At 41.7% G+C, this 24,363-nt stretch overlaps 1 protein-coding gene and 1 pseudogene across 1 annotated transcript; one reads left to right on the top strand and one right to left on the bottom strand.

Moving 5' to 3' along the window:
• The first annotated feature begins 308 nt into the window (after positions 1-308).
• TSNAXIP1 (translin associated factor X interacting protein 1) lies at positions 309-23,949 on the top strand. The gene is made up of 16 exons (XM_044660579.1): positions 309-650; positions 7,203-7,305; positions 8,438-8,544; positions 8,981-9,107; positions 10,638-10,731; positions 15,471-15,667; positions 16,160-16,295; positions 17,004-17,173; positions 18,069-18,228; positions 19,024-19,154; positions 19,390-19,515; positions 19,896-20,057; positions 20,723-20,832; positions 21,801-21,921; positions 22,362-22,468; positions 23,640-23,949. The coding sequence occupies exons 1-16, from the start codon at positions 598-600 to the stop codon at positions 23,857-23,859; spliced, it is 2,124 nt and encodes a 707-aa protein (XP_044516514.1). The 5' UTR covers positions 309-597; the 3' UTR covers positions 23,860-23,949.
• On the bottom strand, positions 7,524-8,180 carry LOC123236563 (annotated as a pseudogene).
• Positions 23,950-24,363: the final 414 nt, after the last annotated feature.

Here is a 24,363-nt window from a genome sequence, read left to right as displayed (position 1 = left end):
ACGTCTTCCCATTGTAAGGACTACATTTCCTATAGTGCCAGAGATCTAAGGGGCGGCCCAAACCCTCTCAGTAAGGCAAACGCGCAAAGGTCTTTGGGAGTAGTAGTCATAATCTCTTCAATTGGAACACCGTCAAGCGGAGACCTTCAGAGGGTGAAAACTACAATTCCCTATAGGAAAGTGACTTTGGCCGCTCAACCTTCGCCACACCCCCGAAGCCAAAGTCATTCTTTTGCCTTGGAGTGTGTTGACTTGTTCGTCTTTAATTGCCACCTGTCCCTGTGTAAGAGTATCCTAGGGAAATCTCCCCCAAGCGGAAGTGAGTTTCTCCAGACGACTATAGTTGTCTCTACCTCCGGGACCCCCGATATGAGGGAGAGGGCTGCTTGTAGTCGGGGCCGGGGATCCTGACTTGGGCTGTGTGTTGCGCGGCGCAGGCAGTAAGTCAGCCACCCCTGCCCGTGGAGGTTCTTCGTGAGGCGGTGTTGCCACAGCGACGGACTATAAACAAAAATACCGGCTGAGGCTACGAGAAGAAGCTACTGTGGGCTGCCGGCGATCAGCTGATGCCCTGGGAGAGGGCCTGGCCCCTGAACTATGGCTCTCCCTCAGTCAAAAAGCGATATTACTCTCGCTCCAACAACAGTGAGGTATGGCCCAGGCAGAAAATGGATACCCTTCTCGCTTTCTCCTTCCAGAACAGCGCCAGCCCTGTCTGAGTGAACCCAAGAGAAAATAGGCTAGCTGCAGACGGGCAAAACTTATTCCCTACCAGGGAGAGACTGGTATTCGCTGTGAAAATAGGGGAAAATCCAAGTTTGTTAGTATAACAATAATAATAATAAAACAAGCAATTCCATGACGCTTTAAGGTTTCCAAAGTGCTTTGCACATGGTAGATGGTTTACTCCTCATATCCCTGTGAGCTGGTGTTCTTTATTTACTTTCATTTAATAGATGAGGAAACGGGCATTTTCCAATTCAGTGTCTTGTGAAACAACTGTAAAATTCTGTTTGGCCTTTAAAGTCCATTATAACCCTAACCCCTTTTTACCTTTAATGCCTAATTTCAAATTACCTCCCTCTTCTCCCCCACCCTGGAATTCTCCTCTCCATCTCTTTATATCCCTACTCTTGGCATTTTCACTGGATGTACCCTATGCCTGGGCTCTCTCCCTCCTCATTTCAACTTCCTGGCTTCTTTCAAGTCTCAGAGTCCCACCTTCTGCAAGAAGCTTCCCTGGGCTTCCTTATTTCTGATGCCTTCCCCCTGAAACTATCTCTAATTTACCTGGTATATATTTTCTTTGTACAAAGTCGTTAGCATGTTGTCTTCCCCCTTAATAACAGCTAACTTTTATCCACCTCCAAACAGAACTGATGAACTTTAAATGCAAACTGAATGCATGCTTTTTTTGTTTTTTTTTTTTTCCGGTAATATGGCTAACATGGAAATTAATTTTCCATGCCTCCACATGTATAATTGATAATTATCTTGCCTTTTCAATGAGGGAGAAGGCTGAAGGGAGGGAAAGAATTTGGAAGTCAAAATTTTTTTTAATGTTTAAAAAATAAAAAATGGCTAGTATTTCTATCACACCTACTATGTGCCAGGCACTATTTTGATCCCACTTTACAGTTGAGGAAAGAAGGGTTGAATAACTTGTCCAAAGTTACACAGCCAGTAAGTATATAGGGCAGATATGAACTTGGGTTTTCCTGAACTTGAGACCCACTCCCTATCCACTGGGCAGCGTAGCTGCCTCCTTTCAATCGAAGATTGGTTTTGCCTTTGTATTCCAGTGCTTAGCATCATTCCTGATCATAGTAGGCACTTAAAAATAGTTCTTGACTTAAGTATGAGCTGGGTTAAAAGATTTGCCCAGGATCGCATAGTTAGAAAGAAGCTGAGACAACATTTGAACCTAGGTTTTCCTAACTCCACTACAGACACCTAGACCATACCATTAGTTTGGAGTCATAGAATAACTCCTATTTCCACAGTGTCTTAAAGTTTACAAAGGGCTTCCTTTTAACAGGTTTTATAATCCCTAACAGTATTACCCTTTTTCATATTTCAGGATAACAAAACTTGGACTTTGAAAGCTAAACCTATTTGCCCAGGGTAACAGAGGAGCTAGAAACGTGCCAGAGTCAGATTTGGATCCAAGGTTGCCAGACTCCAGCTCCAGCGCTTTCCTATCCATAGTATCTGTCTCTAGAAAAATTTGAGACCCTAGAGTTTTAGTCTAATCCTTCATTTGACAGAAAAGAAAATTCAGATACAGAGTAGGACAATAATTTGCTCCAAGTTCCATAGGTGCTAGAGCCAAGATTAGATCTCTTGTCCTAAAGCAAAGAGGGAAATTAAGACTTGGAGAGAAGAATTTTCTCAAGATCACACATGATCTTGCTGCATCAGTCACCTAGCTGCCCTTAGTTTGGCCTGATGTCAACTTCCTTATCACCCACCCCAAGGAAGAGTAGTAAGTATGACTTCTACCCAAGGTGATGAGATGCCCAATGAGCCAAGGCCTTGTTCTGTATAGACACACCCAAAGCAGCTATTACCAAGACTCCAAGAACCCTGACCACACACTTTCCCAGAATGCTGCTATGGATGCCTATAAGAAATACTTCTCCATTCTATAGCTCCTAGTCTCCCATCATGTCTTTCTACCTAAAGGCTAGAGAGGTTCCCAAAGTACTTTCCTTATAATAAAGGTAGATTTCCCAATAATAATTCATGTTTGTATATAGTATAGCATTTAGATCACAGGGTTTAGAACTAGAGGGGCCCCTGGGAATCAATAAAGCTCTCTGTTTTGCAAAGGAATAATTGAGGCCCACAATGTTTAAAGACTTGTCCAGAATCAAAGAAGTGTTAAGTAACAGAACTAGGTCTTCTGATTCTTAATCCTTTCAACCACTTCTCACATTTTCTCTCACACCTCCCCCTCAGTTCCATCACCACTCATCTGTGTGTCCTTGGGTAGATCATTTCCTCTGTCTGAGTTTCTGCTTTTTCATCTATAAAATTAGGAGGTTGAAGCAAGTAATTTCCAGTTCTAAGATGCATGATCTCTTTCTTGAAATTCATGGACTGCACAAAATCAATTAAACTGATATCGTTCCTAGCCACAAAGAGATATGAAACAATAAGGATGCATAGAACTAATGCCCATTGAACTAATACCTATATTAAATGAATTAAAACAGCATAGGTAAGGTAAAACAAGGGATTTGGAGTCAGAAAACTTACACTCAAATCTTGGCAAGTCACTTTTCCTCATAAATTTGTCAAGTACTGGCAAAAGAACAGATATGCTTTTGTAGCTGTTGAATGAAGAGGCCTTGGAAGCTGAAGATGAAGACCTGAATCAAACCTTTTCACAGAGGATTCTTCCCATTGTTTTCACAAGCCCAATATATTATGAAGTGATTTGAACATAGTAAGTTCCTAATGTTTGTTGAGTTTATAAATATTGATCTCTACTCCTCTGTGCCAAAATTTAAGAAAACTTGTCAAATCTAGCTTCAGTTTAGCAGTGTCACCTTGGGCAAGTCACTTACCTGTTATGTTACCTTCCAGGGTGGTTGTGTATATCAAATGAGAATAGTATTTGCCTGGCATATAGTAAATGCTGTAAAATATAGAAATACTATCTGTTATTAAGGAGCTCACCATCTAATGGGGGAGACAACATGCCAGCAACTTTGTACAAAGACAATATGTGCTAGATCAATCATAGATTCTCCAAGCATTAGATTTGGATTGATAGGACCCAGGTTCAGATATTGGCTCTGGTACTACTATGTTGAACTTGGGCATGAGAGGCTAGAACAAGTTGGAGAGATGGAGGGATCCAGGAACAAAAGGTAATTGCTTCAGCACAGCTGGTTCCAGTAGAGACAACTCTATGCTCCTGGTCAACAGAGACTCTGCCCACCTATAGGGCTGGTGCCCAGTTTGCATTTGGTGAACCACTGAATATAGGGGAACAGCACCGCCTAGAGGACATCTATTCTCATTGGTCCCTGAAAGCATGGTCCCTGTCCTACCAGCCCCTTAGAACTGATGTATTCAGCCCTCAGGGGATGACTTTCAGAAGAGCTCCTAGAATCATTTGGCTCCAACAGTGTTCCTTTTTTTTTTTTTTTTTTAAATCATTTTTTAAATACTTACATTCTGTCTTAGCATCAATACTAAGTTTTTATTTCAAGGCAGAAGAGCGGTAAGAGTTAGGCAGTTGGGGTTAAATGTCTTGCCTACAGTCACACAGCTAAGAAGTATCTACCTAGTTGCCACTATCCACCTAGTTGCCCAATTCTCATTTATTTTTAACATTCTTTTTTTGTTTAATTTTTGAGTTCTGAATTTTCTCTCTCCCTCCTAGTCCTTCCTTAGGCATGAAAAGGCAAGCAAAATTATATCAATTAATTATACATGTGAATGCAAAATATATTTCCATGTTAGTCATGTCACCAAAAAAATGGCCAAAAAATAAAGAAAACAAAAAAAATTATACTTCAGTTTGCACTGAGTCTAACAATTTTCTCTCTGGAGGTAGATAGCATTTTTCATCATAAATATTTTGGAAATTTGATCAAATCTTTCACAGTTGATCATCATTACAACATTGCTATTACTATGTACAATGATTTCCTGGTTCTTATTTCATTTTGCATCAGTTCATGTAGATCTTGATATTTTTTCCCCAAAACCACTGCCTTCATTTATTATAGCACAATAGTACTCCTTCACAATCATGTGCCACAAATGATCAGCCATTCCCCAACATTTCTTCAATTTCCAATTCTTTGCTACCAGAAAAAGAGTTGCTATATATTTTTCGTATTTATAGGTCTTTTCCTTTTTCTTTGATCTCTTTAGGTACAGATATAGTAATGATATTGATGGATCAAAGGATATGTACAGTTTTATAGCTCTTTGGACATAGTTCCAGATCATATTCCAGATGGTCCTACCAGTTCACAACTCTACAAGCAATTTATTAGTGTACCTATTTTTCCTCATCCTCTCCAGCATTTGTCATTTCTGATGGGTGTGAAGTGGTGTCTCAGAGTTGTTTTAATTTGCATTTCTTTATAATGATTTAGAGCATTTTTTCATACAAATATAAATAGCTTTGATTTCTTCTTCTGAGAGCTGCCACTTCATGTTCTTTGACCATTTATTAGATAGTCGCTCTTATTTTTATATAAATTTGACTCAGTTCTCCATATAGTTGAGAAACAAGACTTTCATCAGAGAAACTTTGCTTTAACATTTTTTATATTACTCCATTTTCCAAGGTACCTTTTAGCAGAACCTGATATTCCCTGATTATCTCTTTTAATTACATTTGGATTTGCTTTTGCTTTGTATGAAATCTTGATTGCTACACCTGCCTTTTTTTACTTCAGCTCAAACATAATAGATTCTTCTCTAACCCTTTATTTTAACTCTGTGTGTGTCTAAAGTATGTCACTTATATACAATGTATTGTTAGATTCTGGTTTCTAATCCATTCTGCTATCTACTTATGTTTTGTGGGTGAGTTTATTCCATCCCATTCCCATTCACAGTTATAATTACTATGTATTTCCTTTTGTTCTGTTTTCTTATGTCTGTTCTTTCTTTTTATCCTGTCCTTCCTCAAAAGGCTATTTTGCCTATGTCCATTGCTTCTCTTATTGGCCCTCCCTTTTACCATTTCCCTCAACAACCTATATCTATAATCCCTTTTCCCTCTTATTTCTCTAATGGGTAAGACAGATTTCTGTACAAAACGAAATGTGTGTGTGTATTTATAATACTTCCCTCTCTGAACAAATTCTGATGAAAGTGAGATTCAAGCATTCTTCACCATCACTCTCTTATTTCCCCCTCCACTATAAAAGCTCTTTCTTGCAAACTTATTTTGTGAGAAAATTTTCCCCATTCTACCTCACCCCCCTTCTCCCTGTGCATCCTTTTTAGACCTTTTTTTTGAGAGATCATCCCAACATAATAGACTCATACTTATGCCCTCTATCTATGTAAACACCTTCCAACTGCCCTAATAGCAAAGTTCTTAGAAGTTATATATATCATTTTATAGGAATGTAAACAGTTTACTTTATTTGAGTCTCTTATGATTACTCTTTCATGTTTGCCTATGCTTCTCTTTTTGTTTTCAAGCTTCTGAACATATTGATTTAGTAAGCTATATGCTAATTGCATAGGAAATTGTGACCAGGCCTTCTCAACTTGGCACTGAACTTCAAAAACAGTAGGAGAAGGATTTTTATGCATTAAAACAATCAATTAACCAACATATAAACCAACATACAAAATTAGGTCATCTGATTTCTAGTTGAAGGAAAGATTAAGGGGTATTTTTTAAATTATTCATATTCCAAATGTTTATAAATCCAAACAAAACAAACATCTCCTTGTATAAATAAAAAGAAGATATTACACTAATGAAAGCATAGATCTCCTATATGTTTAACTTACTTTTTTCTTCATATCTACATTTACTATGTACCAGGCTTTAATTTCTGAGAGGCTCTAGCTGTTGCTACAATTTACATAATACCAAGAGATGACTAGTGCTCATGATTATAGGACTAATAAGAAACAGCCACACCTAAAATACAACCCTTGGACTCCCAAGTTCAAGAAGTTCTTTCTACTACAGCATAACTTATAACATTCCATTCAGCTCTTAAGTCCTCATCCTATTCCTTCACTGCTGGGCTAGTGACTGCCTGAAGCTTCAGAAAATGCTGGAAAGCTGTAGAAGATCTACTTTCTTCCTTTCTACCTACCAGAGACCACCTCATCACTACCACCCCATCTTCCCACTGTGCCCAGTTGGTATATTTTTTGTCTCTTTTTCACTTGAAAGCTAAAATACTTTTGGAAATGAATGACAAAACAGGCTGACCTGAGCTCCTTGTCATGGTGTACTTGCTATGAGCAGACCCCCAGGTTAAGAAGTGTTGGTGGAAAGGACAGAGTTTCCAGAAAAGGAAAAGGAGTAGGTTGAAAAAGCAAGGTGCCCACACACACTTTGTTTTCTCCATTAGTCTCAAGTTGGGGCGGAGGAAAAGAAGAGGGTAAATCCCATTGGTGGTTTGGTATTGCTTCTCAACAAAAACCCTGTAGTATCCTGCACCCAATAACAGACTCATTGTCATTCTTTTCTTGTTCAGAGGAAATCCTGCCCTTCCTGAACTAAGCAAAGTATCCCCCTCTCACCTAGAAGCTAGGAAAACTGTCCACAAACGGGACATCTTTAAGCACCGAAAAACTCCGGTGAGTGAGTGCTTCCTTTGTCTGGATCCTTCCACAGATAGCTGACAGGCTTGGGGGGGGCCAGACAATTACTAGCATCTCACTTCCCCCCAGCTCACTGAGTTCTGCACTCTTCTTCCATTCTGTTAGCTCATCCCCATGCCCAGAGTTTAAGAGTCATGTCTACTCATACAGCTAAACAAGGCTCTAACCATACTTCTTCACAGATTGGCCAGCATTTATTTATTTATTTGTTTGTTTATTTGTTTTTTAAAGCAAGCTTTGACCAGTTTATTGAAGAATACTTTGTACAGTTTATTTTTTTCACTGGTCTGTTCTGGCATGCTTCTAATGATATCAGAATGACCTGGATCAATGATTGCCAGTGTACATACTCTGTAGTACTTCCACATGCTGTACCCAATTCAATGTTGTTGCCACTGTAATGATGTACACCAGTTTTGGCCAACATAGCGTAATATTCAATTTCTGATTTTCTCAAAGCCAGACAGCTAAGATGACCAATCTGGCTTTACCTTGTCTGATCATTTTTAGGGTCTGTTTGTAGCCCAGCACGTATTTGCTGCTTTTCATAACCAGCTGGAGTCTCGAGTTGATAGACTCCAGCGACTTTTTCTGCAGGAAACATTTTAGACAGTTCTAAGTCCAGGGCTCCAGGGAGCCAGAGCGCCCACCCAGATCTGAAGCCGGATCATGCCCAGCAGGTTCTGGGACCCAGGGCAAATGAAGCCTCCCCGCCAGGCCTTTCTGAATCCGGACCTGGCTTTCACTTTTCTCGACCCTGGAAATCTAGCCCAGGGTATGGGGGTGGGGGTAGATTTCGGTTCTTCTAAGCCCACCTGCTCGCCCCTGGCAGGAACCCCTCCAGCAAGCATTTATTAAGCAATGCTCTGTGCTAGGCACTGGGCTAAGCCCTGGGGATCCCAAGAACAAAACTACATCCCTGCTCTCAGGAGCTCATAGTCCAGTGGAAGGACGACACCTGACAGCTGGTCTTCTGCTCACAAGACAATGGCCAAGCCTGGGACTGGGAAATGAGAAGTCAGGAAACCTAGAGAGCTCTGGGGTGAGGTGGGGGTGGCCTGGGAAGGGGACCCATCCAAGTGAGCTCTCTCCTGAACTTGTTTCTCAGCCACTTCATTTTTCGGTGGGTGGCCGCTTCTCCTCATGGCCTGCGTATGCCAGCGCACAGGCTATCTTACAGAACCGCAAACCCTGCTCGACCACTGACAAAACAGGGTAAGTAAGCATGTAGAAGCAAGCACACACACATGCCCTCCTAGCCACCATTCACATACACATATGCATACATACATATAGACGAATTCTTGAGCCCTTTCTGTGTCTGGAGCTCTCAAGGAGGACGGCCATGGCCATCACTGTATGGAACAGGGGAGGATTTTCTAAGGGGATCCAGCCTTTCTATCCTTTTCCAGCTGAGTGCCTGAGGTGGCTCTGTCACTGCTTCTTCCAAGTGATTGTTTCTAAGTCTTCTGCCAGCTGAACCTTCCACAGCGCCTAGAAGCTAGGGACTACTGGGGAGTCATAATTCTGTAGTGCTCACTTGCTGCACAGATAAGAAACATCTCCAAGGAAAGTCCTTACCCAGAAGTAAATTGATCTAGGCTTATTTTTGAAATGAAGAAACATTCCTCCTTGCTGATGTTTCCTGCAGGGCCAGAGATAAACCCAGGATCACTGTTTCAAAGCCCCAATACTTGGAACAACTAGAAAACTACCTGAGGAAAGAGTTGCTTCTTCTGGACTTGAGAAAAGAGAATGCTCAGGAGCTCAAACTCCAGGTGAGTGGGACTACTCTAGCCAGGCTTGGAGAAAAGGGGTCCCCCTGTGAAGTAGCCTTTTACCAACAAAGCTCCTGGGGCACCCTGAGAAGTCAGCCACCCAAGCCAACACACACAAGTCCCACAATGGGTTAGCTTAGAGTCAAAGATTATAAATGTCCAGCCAGAAGGGGCCAGGCCCAGATAAGGCCTAGGTAAGCTAGGCCCATGGGATACCAAAAGGAAAAAGTAATCCCTATCCTCAAAGATTGCATTCTAATAGAAGAATGGAACATGACAATAGATAAGCATATTTGATCAATTGAGGAGGACAAGAGCATTAATGGCAATGGGGAGAGGCATCCTGTGGAGTATGGCATGGAAGAAAGGATTCTAAGAGGAGGGGATGCATTCCATATTTGATCAAGACTGGGAAAAGGCCTGGAGATAGGAGGAAGAGTACCTAGGAAGAGCAAATTGGCTCATTTGGCTGGATCCTAGAGGGCATGAAGGAAATAAAAGTTGAGGCCAGATTGTAAAAGACTTTAAATGCCAAACAGAGGAATTTGAATTTGAATCTTATCTTAGAGGCACTAGGGGATCCCTGGATCTTTTTGAAGCGGGGCAGTGATATGACAAAGTCTCTGTTTGAGGTCTCCATACTTTAGCAGCTGTGTAGAGAATACACTTGGAAGGGGAGCAGGCTGGAATCCAGAAGTGCAATTAGGAGGCTGTCGTAATAGTCTAGACAAGAAGTGGGGAGACCCTAAACGGGAAAATGTTACTGTGAGAGGAGATAAGGCCTAGGTACTTAGATAGATGTGAGAAGTGGTGCCAAGGAAAATCACTAAGACATCATTTAGATAACTGGTTAGAAAGGTCTCTCCAAGGGAAGAAGCTCACATAGGATGAGCACATACCAATGAGTCTCAGATTAGGAAACAACTGACTTTTAGGCACAGTGTTGGCACTAGCTAGCTGTGTGACCTTAGGAAAATAATTTCCTCTCTCTGGGCCTCAGTTTCCTGATCTGTCAAATGAGGAACTTGGACACTTTGCAACTCTGTGGTCTCCTAGAGTTCAAGAATTCTGTGTTTCTTTGAATCCGGCAGCATTTCTTATCCCTAAAGTTGATTTCTAGAAGCAGCATACTAGCATGTATGCACCATCCTCATAGGAGTTCTCACAACGTATGCATCTGCCTTCTGATAAGCTCCATACTAATGGAATAACATCCCTGCCTTTATAGTCAAAGATGGACAACACAGACACAGATCTCATACACACATAAGGAAAAAAAACTGACCCAGCACAGGTTAAAAAAAAAAAAAGATTATGGCACTAACATTACCCATGTATCTTACAGAGTCAAGGGAGGAGGAAATCTGAGACCCATAGGATGTTAGAATTAGAAGAGACTGTATAGACTGGCCAGTTCAAAGCTTCTTATTTGAAGGACAGTGAAACTAAGGGATTGCTAGAGGGAGCAAGTCTCTTTCTGTGGCTTTTCCTCCATGGTTTGTTTCTTTCTCTTTTTTTTTTTTCCACTAGCCTTATAGGGAAATCTTTGAATTCTTTATAGAAGACTTCAAAACCTACAAGCCCTTGTTGTCTTCCATTAAAAACGCATATGAAGTTACACTAGGTAAGCCCTCCAGTGCTGACCTTTCAGACCTTTCAGACTGCATGCATGGGTATGTCACTGTGTGCATATGTGAATCAGAGAGAGCATGTGTGCCTGGAAGAGTGTGTATCCTGCCTCTAGTGCCCCATCCCTCCAAATCCAGTGATTCTAGAATTCTGTGGAAGGTACTAGAAACCCCCACTATATTGGGAACAGGGTCATTGTAACTATCCTGAGCACCTCATAGCTTCAGGATAGTTCACAAATTAATGTGAACTTAATACCTTTAAGGGTGAGAGTTGGTTTCCATTCTCTGACTTGAAGAAAGGCAATAAAAAACTGTTGCTGGAACCAAGAAGCCCTAGATTCAAATCTTGCTTGTGAACAGTATTGTCTCATAAACCTGAGCAAATCACTTAAATCTCTTGGGTTCCTAAAAAACTCTGGAGGACAGGGATTCTTTTCTGTTTTGTTTTGTTTTTTAGCATATCAATACAACTTTTAATAATTGTTTTCTGACATTTTGCATCCATGTTCTCTCTCTCTCTTCCACCCCTCCCCAAGAAGGCAGACCATATGATTTAGGTTGTATATATTTTATCATATAATACATATTTCCATGTTTGTCATGTTGTGAAACAGGAGATGAGATATATTGCTTACACTAAAGAAAAATTCATGGAGAAAATAAAGTGAACCCTTCAATCTGCATTCACACTTCATCAGTTCCTTCCATAGCAGTAGATTGCTTTTTTTTGTCACGAATCCCTTGGAGTTGTCCTGGATTCTTGCATTGCTGATAATAGTAGTCATTCACAATTGATTGTCATACATTATTGTTTTTATTGTGTACAACATTCTCCAGGTTCTGCTCATTTCACTTTGCATCACTTCATATAAGTCTTTCCAGATTTTTTGGTGATCATCCTTTTTGTCATCTCTTATGGCACAATAGTATGCCATTAAAATCATATACCACAACTTGTTCAGCTATTCCCCAATAGAAGGACATCCTTTCAGTTTCCAGTTCTTTGCTACAACAAAAAGCTACCATAAATTTTTTTGTACAAGTAGGTCTTTTCCCTTATCTTTAATCTCTTTGGGATACAGACCTACCTAGTTGTGGTATTGCTGGATCAGAGGGTGTGCATGCCCTTTGGGCATGGTTCCAGATTGCTCTCCAGAGTGACTGTTCACAGATGTACCAACGGTGTTTTAGCGTCCCAGTTTTTCCACATTCCCTCCAACTTTTATCATTTCCCCTTTTTTGTCATGTTAATCAGTCTGATAGGTGTGAGGTGGTACCTCAGAGTTATTTTAATTTATATTTCTCTAACAGTGATTTGGGGCATTTTTTCCTGTGACTAAAGATGAGGACAGGGATTCTTAACCTGAGGTCCAGACTTGTTTCATTTTTATTTTTTTACATCTTGATAACTATAGTTTAACATAATTGATGCTCTTGGTAATACTCCATATTTTATTTTATGCATTTAAAAACATTATTCCAGGACAGCTAGGTAGCACATTGGATAGAGCACCAGGCCTGGGGTCTGGAAGACATGGGTTCAGATCTGGTCTCAGACTCTTCCTAGATGACTCTGGGAAAATCGCTTAACCTGGATTGCTCAGCCCTAGCCACATTTCTGTCTTAGAATGGATACTAAGAAGGTAAGGATTTAAAAAAAAATATTATTCCAAGAAGGGGATCCATAATCTTTACCAGAGACTCAGAATGGGAGTCCAAGACCAGAAAAAAAGAAAAGGTTAAAAAACTAATCTCTTTTCAAAGATTATAAATTGCAAAGAAATCAAACCACATGTCCTATATTGGTTGGTAAAGTTTCTTCACTTCAGAGTTCCCTAAGCTAGTAAAATCATAATTCTAGTACTTATTCCTTTGTTGTTATTCAGTCATTTTCAGTCATATCCAACTCTTCATGAACCCATTTGAGGCTTTCTTGGCTGTCACTGGAGTGGTTTGCTATTTCCTTCTCCGGCCCTATCCCCCTATTACCTCTGCCTTATTAGGCAAGACCATAGAAGTCAGTGCCACAATATAATAGAAAGGGGACAGTATAATGTAGCAGGGCTCCTCACACTAAAATGACTACATAACACTTTAGGACTTGAAACATTGACAGAACTCACCAGTGCTACTCGAGAAAGTCTGGGAATATAATGTCCCTGTGATAGAGGGGGGAAAAGGCAGAAAATTTTTGGAAGGAAACAGAAAATTTAGCACCTTTATACTAAAAAATTGTAGCAAATAGTTTTCTTCCCCCACATGTAACTAAATGTATTTTTAAATTTTATTTTACTTTAAAAATATTTTTCCATGTTTATATGACTTATTTTCTTTCCTCCCCTCTTCCCTCTCGGCTCCTGGAGCCAACAAGCACTTCCACTAGGTTACAGAAATATTATCACTTATACCTATTTCCATATTATTCATTTTTGCAATAGAGTAATTTTTTAAAACCAAAACCCCCAAACAAATACCCATATAAACAAATGATAAATCATATGCTTTTCTTCTGTGTTTATACTCCCACAGTTCTTTCTCTCATAAGTCTCTTGGGATTGTCTTGAGGTAGCAAAGTCCATTACATTGGGTTGTTCCACAATGTTTCACTTTCTGTGTATAATGTTTTCTTGGTTCTGCTCATTTCACTCTGCATCAGTTCCTGGAGGTTCTTCCAGTTCATATAGAAATCCTCCAGTTCATTATTCCTTTAAGCACAATAATATTCCATAACCATCATATACCACAATTTGTTCAGCCATTCCCCAATTGAGAGACATGCCCTATTTTCCAATTTTTTTGCCATCACAGAGTGCAACTATGAATATTTTTGTGCAAACATTTTAAATTACTAAATGAATATTTTAGAAGGGGTAAATAGCTAGCAATGAATTTTTCTCACAGAGCCTCCATTTATGGTGTGTAGGCTACCAGGGCTCCTTGGAACACAGTTTAGGAAACAGGTAAAATGGGGAAAGCACTAGACTGAGAGAAGAAATATTGGGTTCAGATAATGTCTTGGTCATTATGTGACTATATGACCTTAGACAAGTCACTGGATTTCTATGGATCTGTTTTCTAATAAATTTAAAAGTATGCTTTGATCTGCATTCAGACTCCATCAGTTCTTTCTCTGGAGGTGAATAGCATTTTTCATCATGAGTCCTTCCACCACTGAGACTTTCAACAAGGATGGTTAACATTGCTGAGATTTGGTTTCCTCATTTTAAAAATGAGAATTGTACTACCCTACTTTTAGCTCTAAAAATTGTTGAGAACTCCTAAATAAACCAAAATTACATAAAACTCCAATAGTTTGTTTCCATAAAAACCAAATATACCTTCAAAGATCAAGAATTTTCTACCACTGAAAATAAAAAAAGGTACTATGCATTCTAGAGGTCATTCCCAAAGAGATTCAAATTCAGAGCAATATTAGTACCATTAGAATAAGCATAAGCCACTCTCAAAGGGATTATTTTAGATAGCCAGTATTAATTAGATCTTCATTTTGGTATGTTCACAACAACAATAACTGTATTATGCATTTTTTCTAAAGTTCCCATATATTTAAATCAGGTGTTAGCCAGCCCTAAGCTTCTTCCCCCCTACCCGGATATTTTATTTGTCAATTACATTTAAACAATATTTAACATTTCATTTTTTGAATTTTTGAATTACAAATTATTTTCCTCCCTCCCCTCATAGAGGTTTATACATGTGCAGTCATGCAAAACTTATTTTTCAAATTAGTAATGTTGTGAAAGAAAATACAGACCAAAAAACACCCAAGAAAATAAGTTTACAGGTATGCTTTGATCTTCATTCAAACTCTTATCAGTTCTTTCTCTGGAGGTGAATAGCATTTTTCCTCACAATTCCTTTAGAATTGTCTTAAAAATAATGGTATTGCTGAGAATAGCTAATTCATTCACAGTTGACCATCATACAACATTGCTTTTCTATATACAATGTTTCTCCTGGTTCTTCTCACTTCCTTTTACATCAGTGCATGTAAGTCTCAGGTTTTTCTGAAATCTTTCTGCTCATTTCTTATAGCACAATAGTATTCCATCACCATCGTATACTACAATTTGTTCGGCCATTCCCCAACTGATGGACATCCACTTAATTTCCAATTCTTTGTCACCACAAAAATAACTGCTCTATTTTTGTACATAGACATCCTTTTCCTTTGATCTCTTTGAGATACAGACCTAGTGGTACTACTACAGGGTCAAAGGGTATGCACAGTTTGACAGACTTTTGTAGCCCTAAGCTTCTTATACCCAGTCCTGGCCTAAATACTGACTAGGGAATATTCTCTAGATTTGTGTGACCAGGTCACCCTGCAGTCTTCAGATATGAGAACAACTAGACACTAGGCAAGTAAATTAAGTGCTTTCATGAAAAGAGCACTGGATTTAGAGTCAGACAACTTAGGTTCAAATAATGTCTTGGTTATTAGAAGACTATGTGACTTTAGGCAAGTCACTGGATCTAGATTTCTGTTTCCTAATCTATAAAACAGGATTGGGCTAGTTCATTGTAATCCCACAGGCTTTTAAACCTGTTTCCTAGAGTCCCCAACAACCAGTCTAGCCCTTCTTTGAAATGGTTTTTACCCAAACCACATGTTCAGGGTCCTGAAGAATGCCTCCCCTCCCCTTTTTGGCCCTTTCCTCATATACTTCCGGACTTGAGCACTCTTCTCACATTCTCTGGCTTCAATCAGCACACTTTAGAGAGAAGATTCGATCTCTAGAGCCACTGAAAGCCATGCTAATCAATGTGTCTGAAGAGTGCAGTGAAAAAATTCTGGCTCTCAGGGCAGAGGAGAGATATGAAATCAAAATGCTGAGGAAAGAGAAAATTAATTTATTAAAGCTCATTGACAAGAAGAATGAAGAGAAGGTCTCTCTACAAACACAAGTGAGTCTGCTAGTCTGCCAAATCCTTTCCTGCTTACAAGGGGATTCCAAAGAGGACCCTGTAGCTTAGGAAATTTCTAACTAGTGGTGTCCAGCCCTACCTGAAAGCATATACTGAAACCTCTCTATCTTCTTACAGTCATAGTCTATGGGTCAAGATGATTAAAATGTGTCCCTTCAGTGCCCCAACTTCTCTGCCTGTGAATACCTTTTCTCCCTGGGGCTCAGAAGTAGCTATATTTCCCTTTTATCCTAATGGAATCAATTCCCCAGACTCTCAAATCTAACTCAGTCGATTCTACTAAGGTCCATAAAGGTCACACATGTCTTGTTCTTCCAGTTATACACACTTGCTAAACAGTAGCATTATTACATCAAAAATTTCCCAGGCAAGAGAACATGCCCTATTGTTAGCCTCTGATTGGGTCCAGATAAGGTCAGAAACTTTGTGGCTGTCCAAGTATGGTCCAGGCTGGACTAGTCTGTTCTACAGGTGACCAAGCTACGGAAAAACTTGGCAGAGCAATATCTTCACTTCCTTAATGAACGCGATGCCAGAAGGATCCTTGTTGCAGATCTTAATGAGATTCGATATCAGCGGGAAGACATGTCTCTTGCCCAGTCTCCAGGTAGATAAAACCATTTTTAAGCCACCAAAGGCATCTCCTCTGGAGTTTTCTTTTCTGGTACAGTCAGCAACAAAAGGAGGCATCAGTCTGGAGCATTGTTCTCTAAAGTCTTCTGCCTATAGGGCCATGGTAGTAGGGACTCAGGAATGTTGGTGATCACTAGAATCAAAGAGAATGGGAGTCTCAGATCCAAACTTGTAAATTTTCCATGTGTAAAGATGGGCAAGTTAGAAAGTGACATAAGAACTCTTGTGATCATTTCAGCTCTACTTGAGGCAATGTAGTGTCAGGGAAAGATCAGTGGATTGGAGACAGGTCATTTAGATTGAGATCCTGACTTCACCTTTTTATGTAATGCTAGACAAGTCACTTAATGGCTCTGAGCCTCACTCTTGATCTGTAAAATGAAGAAATTTGACAAGATGATTTCTAAGGTTTTTTTCACTGACCAATCAAAAATGCCCTTTCCTTCCTTGCCTTTTCGAATCTCATTCTAATTTGTATTAGTTACCTGTGGTAGCCCATCTATAGAGTAGTTTTGAGGTGGTCAGGATCCCAAATTTGTTTCTCTCTCCTTTGTATTTGACCCCACCCAGTCCTGAGCACAAACCTTTCACAAAGTTAGGGACTCAGAATTTGGTTGTTTCTTTCCTGGAACTTGGAGAGAAGGTAAGCCTGGGACACTAACCTGGTTGATCATTTTTTAAGATGTGTGGAGAGAAGATCCTGTAAAGTTAACCCTGGCCTTGAAGATGGCTCGTCAAGACCTCACCAACACTCAGAAGGAACTGAACACAATGAAGGCAAATTTTGGTGATGTTGTCCCCAGAAGGGACTTTGAAATGCAGGAGAAAAGAAACAAGGCACTATATGAAATGGTGAGGCTATTTTCCCCACTATATATAGCTGAATATAGTGAGGAGACTTAGTAGGGAGCCCACTGTTGGAGGGAGTTCACTGTATTACAGGATTTAGCACTAGGATAAACAATGATCTAGGCCAGTGATGGGCAAACTATGGCCCACAGGCCAGATACAGCCCCTTGAAATGTTCTATCCGGCCAGCGACATTATTCCTAATCTGATGAATACAATGAGTAGGATACAATACAAGAAACTTCGAAAGAGTTGCCTTAGAAACAGACTAACAGATGAGCATTTCCTTTACTTTAAAAAGTTTGCCCATCACTGATCTAGGCTGATTATTCATTTGATAGGTCATGAAATTAAAGCCAAAGGCAGACTGCAATCAGAAAGACCCAAGTTCAAATCTAGCTTCAGACACTCACCAGCTGTGTAACCATGGGCAGTTTCCTTATTTATAAAATGGGAATAATAGAGGCAGGTAGGTGGCTCAGTGGATAGAGCTAGGTCTGGAGATGGGAGGTCCTAGGTTCAAGTGGTCCAGACACTTCTTAGCTATATGATCCTGGCTATGGAATCCCAATTGCCCAGCCCTTACTGCTTTCCTGCCTTGGAACCAATACTCAATATTAATTCTAAGACAGAAGGTAAGTATTTAGTGGGACTAATAGCACCTACTTTCCAAGGCTGTTGTGAAAATAAAATGAGATATTTGTAGTTTTGTAAATTCTAAAGCACTCTATAAATACTAGTTATTATTATTACCCAAGATCACAAAAGTTGGAAGGAGCTAAGTGGGCACTCACCAGAGGTCTGCTAACTCTCAAACCAGTGCTCTTTCCATGATACCACCACATAATACTTCCTTGGGGGCCCCGTGTATTTGACCCAAGCTGGACCTATCTTCCAGCTGGACGGCTTAAAAACTGACTTTGAAGAGATACGGCAGGAGTATGAAACACTGCTCCAGGTTCACATGGCGACTGTAAAGGATAGGGATGAATACTACAATGAACTTCAAGAGATACAACGGACCTCTACTCCCAGGCCTGACTGGTCCAAGTGTAAAGGTAGCCACCAGATGGGGAGGGGCAGTGCTGGGACCAGGACCCAGGGAAAACCCACTCTAAAACCAAGTCCCAAGCTAAAGCATTAACTCTTACCCCTGTGGTGTGGGATTTGGCACAGTGGGAAGGAAGACCCTCCAGCCTGGGAACTTAGAGGCAAAGAGTCATCAGAGAGCTATGGCAGGGATGAGTTCTTGGGCTATACCAACAAAGGAATAAAAAATGAGGTAGGTCTTCAGAGAGTCTTGCTGTCCGGGTCCCTCATCAGTCATATCTGGCACACTTTTCAGGGTGCCATATTTTAGTGTAAGCTGGATGGAGGCCATTCAGAACAGGGTGACCAACATGATGTGGGGTACTACTGTACAAAGATTTGTAAAGAGCTCAAACTGTGTTGAACTTGGAAAAGACTTGGGGCAAGGGATGGGATATGGTAGCAGTTCTCCAGTACTGAAGGACAGTCATGGAAAGAGATATTAAATTTATATTGGTTGACTAGAGCTTAGAGGTAGGAGCAGTGGAATGGGTAAAAATAGTAAAACAGACAATATTCCACATAAGAAAAAACTTCCTAATAATCCAAAGTTTGAGTCTGCACCTCAGGAGATAGTGGATATTGCCATCACTGGAAGTCTTCAAGCAGAGGCCAGAAGATTGTTTATTAAGGATGGAATTCTTGTTTGGTTATGCCTAGACTAGATGACCATCTAGAATTCTGATCCTAGGAGCCCTCTCATCATCTCCTTGGTTCCCAGGTTCATCAGCCTCCAGCCTCTTCCCTTGCTTTTCCCCTCATAGATGTGATAGCTGGGGGACAAGATCGCTGGCGCACTTTGTCTACAGGGAAAAGCAGTAACCAGCTTGTCGATGTGCTTCTCGAAGAGATTGGTTCAGGGCTTCTCCGAGAAATGGAGACCTTCGAAGGCATGGTAGGACCTTTCCCTGGGAGGGCCAATACACCTATTCCCTGCCCTCTACACTTTTTGAGAGACAATTCCTTCTGAGTTAGTCTCTCAAGAAGCAACCTGTTGCTTAGGGGGAGGGCTTTCAAATCCTAACCAGTGGCCTTTGGTCAGCAAATCAGCACAGTTGGTGCTTAGCAAATGTCTGTTAAATTGAATTAATAAGAGCACATTGGCTTAGGGAATATATACCCTTTTCCAGGGCACCAGTGAAGAAATCCCAGAATTCCTTCGGCTTGACGGTTTTGCCCGAAACAAAAAACTAAGCAAAAGGGAAGTGGTGGAGATCATCAAAGACATCTGGAAAGAACGGATGGCTGAAGGACAGGTCCTTGGGCTGACTGGGGTTGGCAGGAGGGCAAGTGGTAGGCAGGTGGCCCTAATACCGCAGCAGACAGATAGGAGAGAAGGGTGGGTAAGAGGCCCCCATTCCATTCCTCTAACCCAGGGAATGGGGAGATAAGGGTAACTGGCTTATACAAACTCTTTGAGGCTCCCAGAGTGGCAGGGACAGGAAAGACAGGCTTTTTTTGAAAATGAAATCTTCTGAGAGCAAAGCCCCTATATCTTTAGAAGAATAGGAGAATCCTTTGGGGCCCAATAGGATAAGCAGCTCTCCCAAGATAGATAATGAAGCAAACTTGGTAGCCATCCCACCCAGCTCCCTGACCACTTGGCCTCCAACCTTACCCCTTCACTTCCTTGCAGAAAGAGAGGAAATCCTCCATGAGCCATTTTTTCCTCAACTACCTGAAAAACCGCTTTGGGGAAGCTTCTGCCATGGACTGGTCCTACACCATTTTTGAAAATATCAGACTCTTCCAATCAAGTGAAGTCATGAAGCAATTTTTTGATGTTCTGTCAGGAAAGGTGAGCTTAACCCTAACACCCTAGAAAAAGAGGAAAGGATGCCAAAAGAGAATCCACTTTGCCTAAAGTGAAAAAGGCAGAAGATGGGAAAAGGGTATAAGATCAATGAATCATAATTTCAGACTTGGAAGGAATCTTAGAGGTTATTGAAAGCTACCATAACATGAATAGACAGGGCAGCAACAGAAGGAGAAGTCAAAAGAAGGTGCCAAATTCTCAGCTTCAGCTTGACACTAATGAGCTTTGGACAAAGGCAACTGATGATACCAAGCACGTGGGTTTCTGTTGTCTTATCCACAAAAGGTATTTGGGCACAGTAGATGTAGCATTGGATGCAAAATCAGAGCCCCCTTCTCAGGGGGCTTGTCTTTTCCCCTGGGGCACTTCTCCTGTTTCTGAAATACTATCTATAGAGTTCTCTTTCATGAAATCTTCTCCATCCAGATCCACATAGGGGCTTAGCCAGAACCAAAACCTTTTTCTTTCCTTCCTATCTCCTTTGCCTTGTGGGTCCTAGGAGAGGTTGGGGGAAAAGCTCTGTTGACTCTCTTGAATTTAGTTTTTCCCACTAAAAACTGGAAAGTCCCCTATGAGCCAGAAGCAGAGTGACCCACCCCACCTTGTAGAGCCACCAAAGAAGCCCCAGGCCAGATATTTCTCCTCAGGTAGAAGAAAGTGCATACATTAGCCAGAAAGAACTTGTGGGCCATCTGCTGAAGGAGTTGAACAACAGTGATATCCATAACGACGGAAACCTCACCGTGGATCAATTCAGGTAGGAAGGGCCAAAACCTTGAAAACCTCCTGCCCCTCAAACAACCTGCTCTTTCCTAACTCTGAGCACTCAGGGAACAGTAGCCCTACGAGACAAATTCCCTGAAGCCATTTTTTTTTTTGGCCCAGTATCCCTAAAATCCAGTACTGGACTCTTTGATGGTTTTTGCTGGTATTCCATTGGAGCTTGAGGGCCCAAAAGGAAGAAGAAGCATTAAGCCAGGCCATGTGTTAGTGCTCTGTCTGCTCACAGAATACCTAGGGGGAAGAAGGGGTGAGGTTCTTGACCAGTGTCTCATAGAAGCCCTAAAAAAGGTTGGGGCCCAGTTTCCCCTAAGGTTCTAAAATAAAAATGGAAAAAAATCCATTTGTGATGTCAGAAAGAGCACCCCTGCCCCATCACAGCCCTACCATCACGACTTTTCCATTTACCACTATTTATATAATGGCACACTCCAGTATAGGTATAGATGAGTGATGGTGAACCTATGGCATGGGTGCCAAATATGGCATGCAGAGCACTCTCTTAGGCGCACAGCTGCCCCCCTCTTCCCCCTCTAGTTCATTACAAGAAAAGCAGAAGGCCTTGGTCAGAGCTGCTCTCTTTCCCCTTTCCACTGTGCCTAACAACATTTTTTCACATCCTCTGTCCCTTTGCCCAGTAGCCCAATGGGAGCACTTCTCCCTCTCCTGTGGGGGGCGTACCCAGCATGGGGTGGGGAAGGCCAGCACTGTTTCTAAAAGGTTCGCCATCACTGGTATAGATCCTTACCAGCAGCTAACATCTCCTGCCCCTCTTTTCATCCACAATTATGGCCAAACTTGGGGAAAAGAAAGGATGATAAGAGAAGTTCATCCTAGGCTTCTGTAGCCAACCAATACCTGGGGCAGGGTCTCTGAGCACACAAGCAGTGAGTACTTACTATTTGCTTCCTCACCCACTGCCTGCTATCTTTTCTCACCACATAGTGCAGCCCTCAAGAATGCCTGGCCCCTCAAGACAGAAGAGCAGATTCAGGAGCTGGTGGACACAGCTACGTTAGAGGACTTCCCTGAAGATGTCATTCAATACCGAGTTTTGTTTGTTGAGGTAACATGAATAGCCTACCTTTTGCCTTCACCCCTGTACCCCATTCTTCAAGGGAAATCCCTGCAGTCAGGGATGCCCTTCCCAGAAAATTCAGCCCTGTGCCACCAATTTGACAGTCACTGGGGTCTCTAGGCTGATCTGACAAACTGAACTCTAGAAGTAAGATAGATGGACTGGGACTGAGATGGGAGAAGGGTAAGCTTGGTTAAGCAAAGAAGGACTCTTATGTTTAATAGGAGCCTTCCTTCAAGCCTAAATAGAAAGAAATCAATCTTCATGCCAGTCTCCCTCATCTGGAGCTCCATTATAGGATTCCTTCCCATAAAAGTGAAATGAGTGATTTCTTACAGTCTAGAGCATTCCCTCACCTAGTGGTTAGCAGAGAGCCAGATCCAGAACCGTTGCAGGGAGCCTTACCTAGGACCTATGATCTCCTCCAGGATGAACTGGGTACCCCAGGACCCTTTATTCAAAAACTGTGGGAGCAGGCCCAAGCTGAGAAGCAGGCCTATCTGCAGGACCTGGAGTTAGAACTTGGACCTAACATGTAAGTGTTCCCTTAACTTCAAACTAACACTTCTCTGCCCACTTTGTGTTTTTTTTTTTTAACCCTTACCTTCTTTCTGTCTTAAAGAGTCAGTACTGTGTATTGGTTCCAAGGCAGAAAAGCAATAAGGGCTAGGCAATGGGGATTAAGTGACTTGCCCAGGGTCACACAGCTAGGAAGTGTCTGAGGCCAGGTTTGAACCTAGGTCCTCCTATCTCTAGCCCTGGCTCTCAATCCACTGAGCTACCCAGCTGCCCCCTGTGCTTCTTTTTGTCTAGAAAAGCAACCTAATGGCTCTTCTTTACATAGTGCTTTTCTCATGACAGCCCTGTGATATGGATAAATGCCAACGGGAATTCCATTTTACAGCTAGGAAAGCTCAAGTCCAGAGCAGTGACTTACTTGCCTGTGCTCACAGAGCTAGAGTCAAAATCAGAGCTAAATTCTCACTTCCTTAAATTTCCCTATGTATGGTTCTTTGTCCAGAGTGCTCCTTTGGCCAATCACTTACCCATAACTCTTTCCCTCTACACTTTATATTAGACTAGGTGGCAACAGGGATATTGTTCTGGACTTGAGAGTTAGGAATATCCAAGTTCACATCCTGCCCAAGACACTTACTAGCTATATGACTCTGGGCAAGTCACTTAAACCTTGGTTTAGCTTTGGTTTCTTCATCTGTAAAAATGGGGCTAATAACTCCTACCTCACAGGGTTGTTGTGAGGATCCAGTGAGATAGTCTAGTGAGATAGTCTGTTTCAAGCATGACTTATGGTAGCTCTTATTAAAAGAATATCAGCTACTTGAGTGCAAGGCCTGTGTCCCTCTTTGAATCTTTGCCAGGATATTTTCACAAATGTTTCCTATTTAATTCTGACTTCAAGTCCAGTGGTCTTTCTTACCCACCTCCCTGGGCTGCTCCCTATCCAATATATAAAGTGCCCCTGGGCAAACCAGGTTCCTTGAAGGCTATAATCCAAACTCCTACACCTGAATGTTTCATATAGCACCTGGCTGAAGGCCCTACAGAAGCCATACTCTCTGTCCGTCCCATGGGCCCCATGTTCTCCCATGGAGTTTTTCTCCTTTGCAGTGACTGATGGGGCAGTACCTGGTGAGGGTTGGGAAGAGGTGAGCACTGTTGAGGTCTAACTGTTTATTTGGGGCTAGGTTTGCTGAGCTAGGCCCAGATCAGCTGCGCCAGGCCCTGATTGCCATTGACCCCTCCCTGGATGAGCAAACCCTGGACAACTACGTGAGCCAGGCCTTCCAGATTCCTATAACAGAATTGGAGCCAGATATAATAGAGGAACAAAGGGTCCTGCTAGCCCACTTAAGAGCTGGAGCCATCAAGCGAATGGGCCCTCGAGAGCATGAGACAGGTTCCTAAACCCTATCCCAGCCAACCCAAGTAAAACTCCTACCTTTGCCCATGGAAGTAGAGGAGAGGGTTGGCAGCCAGCCCAAACCAAGCCCTTCTTCCCTTCCCTATCTCTACCCCCACTTCTAAAGCAAAGGTCCTTTGATTTTGCAAACAAATATATATCATTTGTAAGAATTTGCAGTCTACGACTATGTGACTTGAACAGGGAAGAGAGAAGAAAGAAATGAAAGGTCACTGTAAGGAAAATCAAACTTCCAAGATGAGAATCAGCAAAAAAGTAGCTAGAGACCTAAACTCAAAAGTCTGAAGACCTGGGTCTGAATCGTGGTTTAGGGCAGCAATCCAACAAAACAGCTTCTTCCTAGGGGCCATGGCCTAGATCCTGAAATGACAGTCTCCACCCTCATAGCAACTCAGCTTCTTAGGGGACACATCACATGTGGGGTGATGGAGCAAGGGACAGAGTCTACCCCCTATAGCCAGGATCACCTAGAGGAACAGAGGTGGGAG

The sequence above is a fragment of the Gracilinanus agilis genome, chromosome 2, assembly GCF_016433145.1.
Source record: "Gracilinanus agilis isolate LMUSP501 chromosome 2, AgileGrace, whole genome shotgun sequence".
Lineage (NCBI taxonomy): Eukaryota > Metazoa > Chordata > Mammalia > Didelphimorphia > Didelphidae > Gracilinanus > Gracilinanus agilis.
Note: the sequence above shows the minus strand (reverse complement) of the source record. Positions and strands in the feature narration are given on the sequence as shown.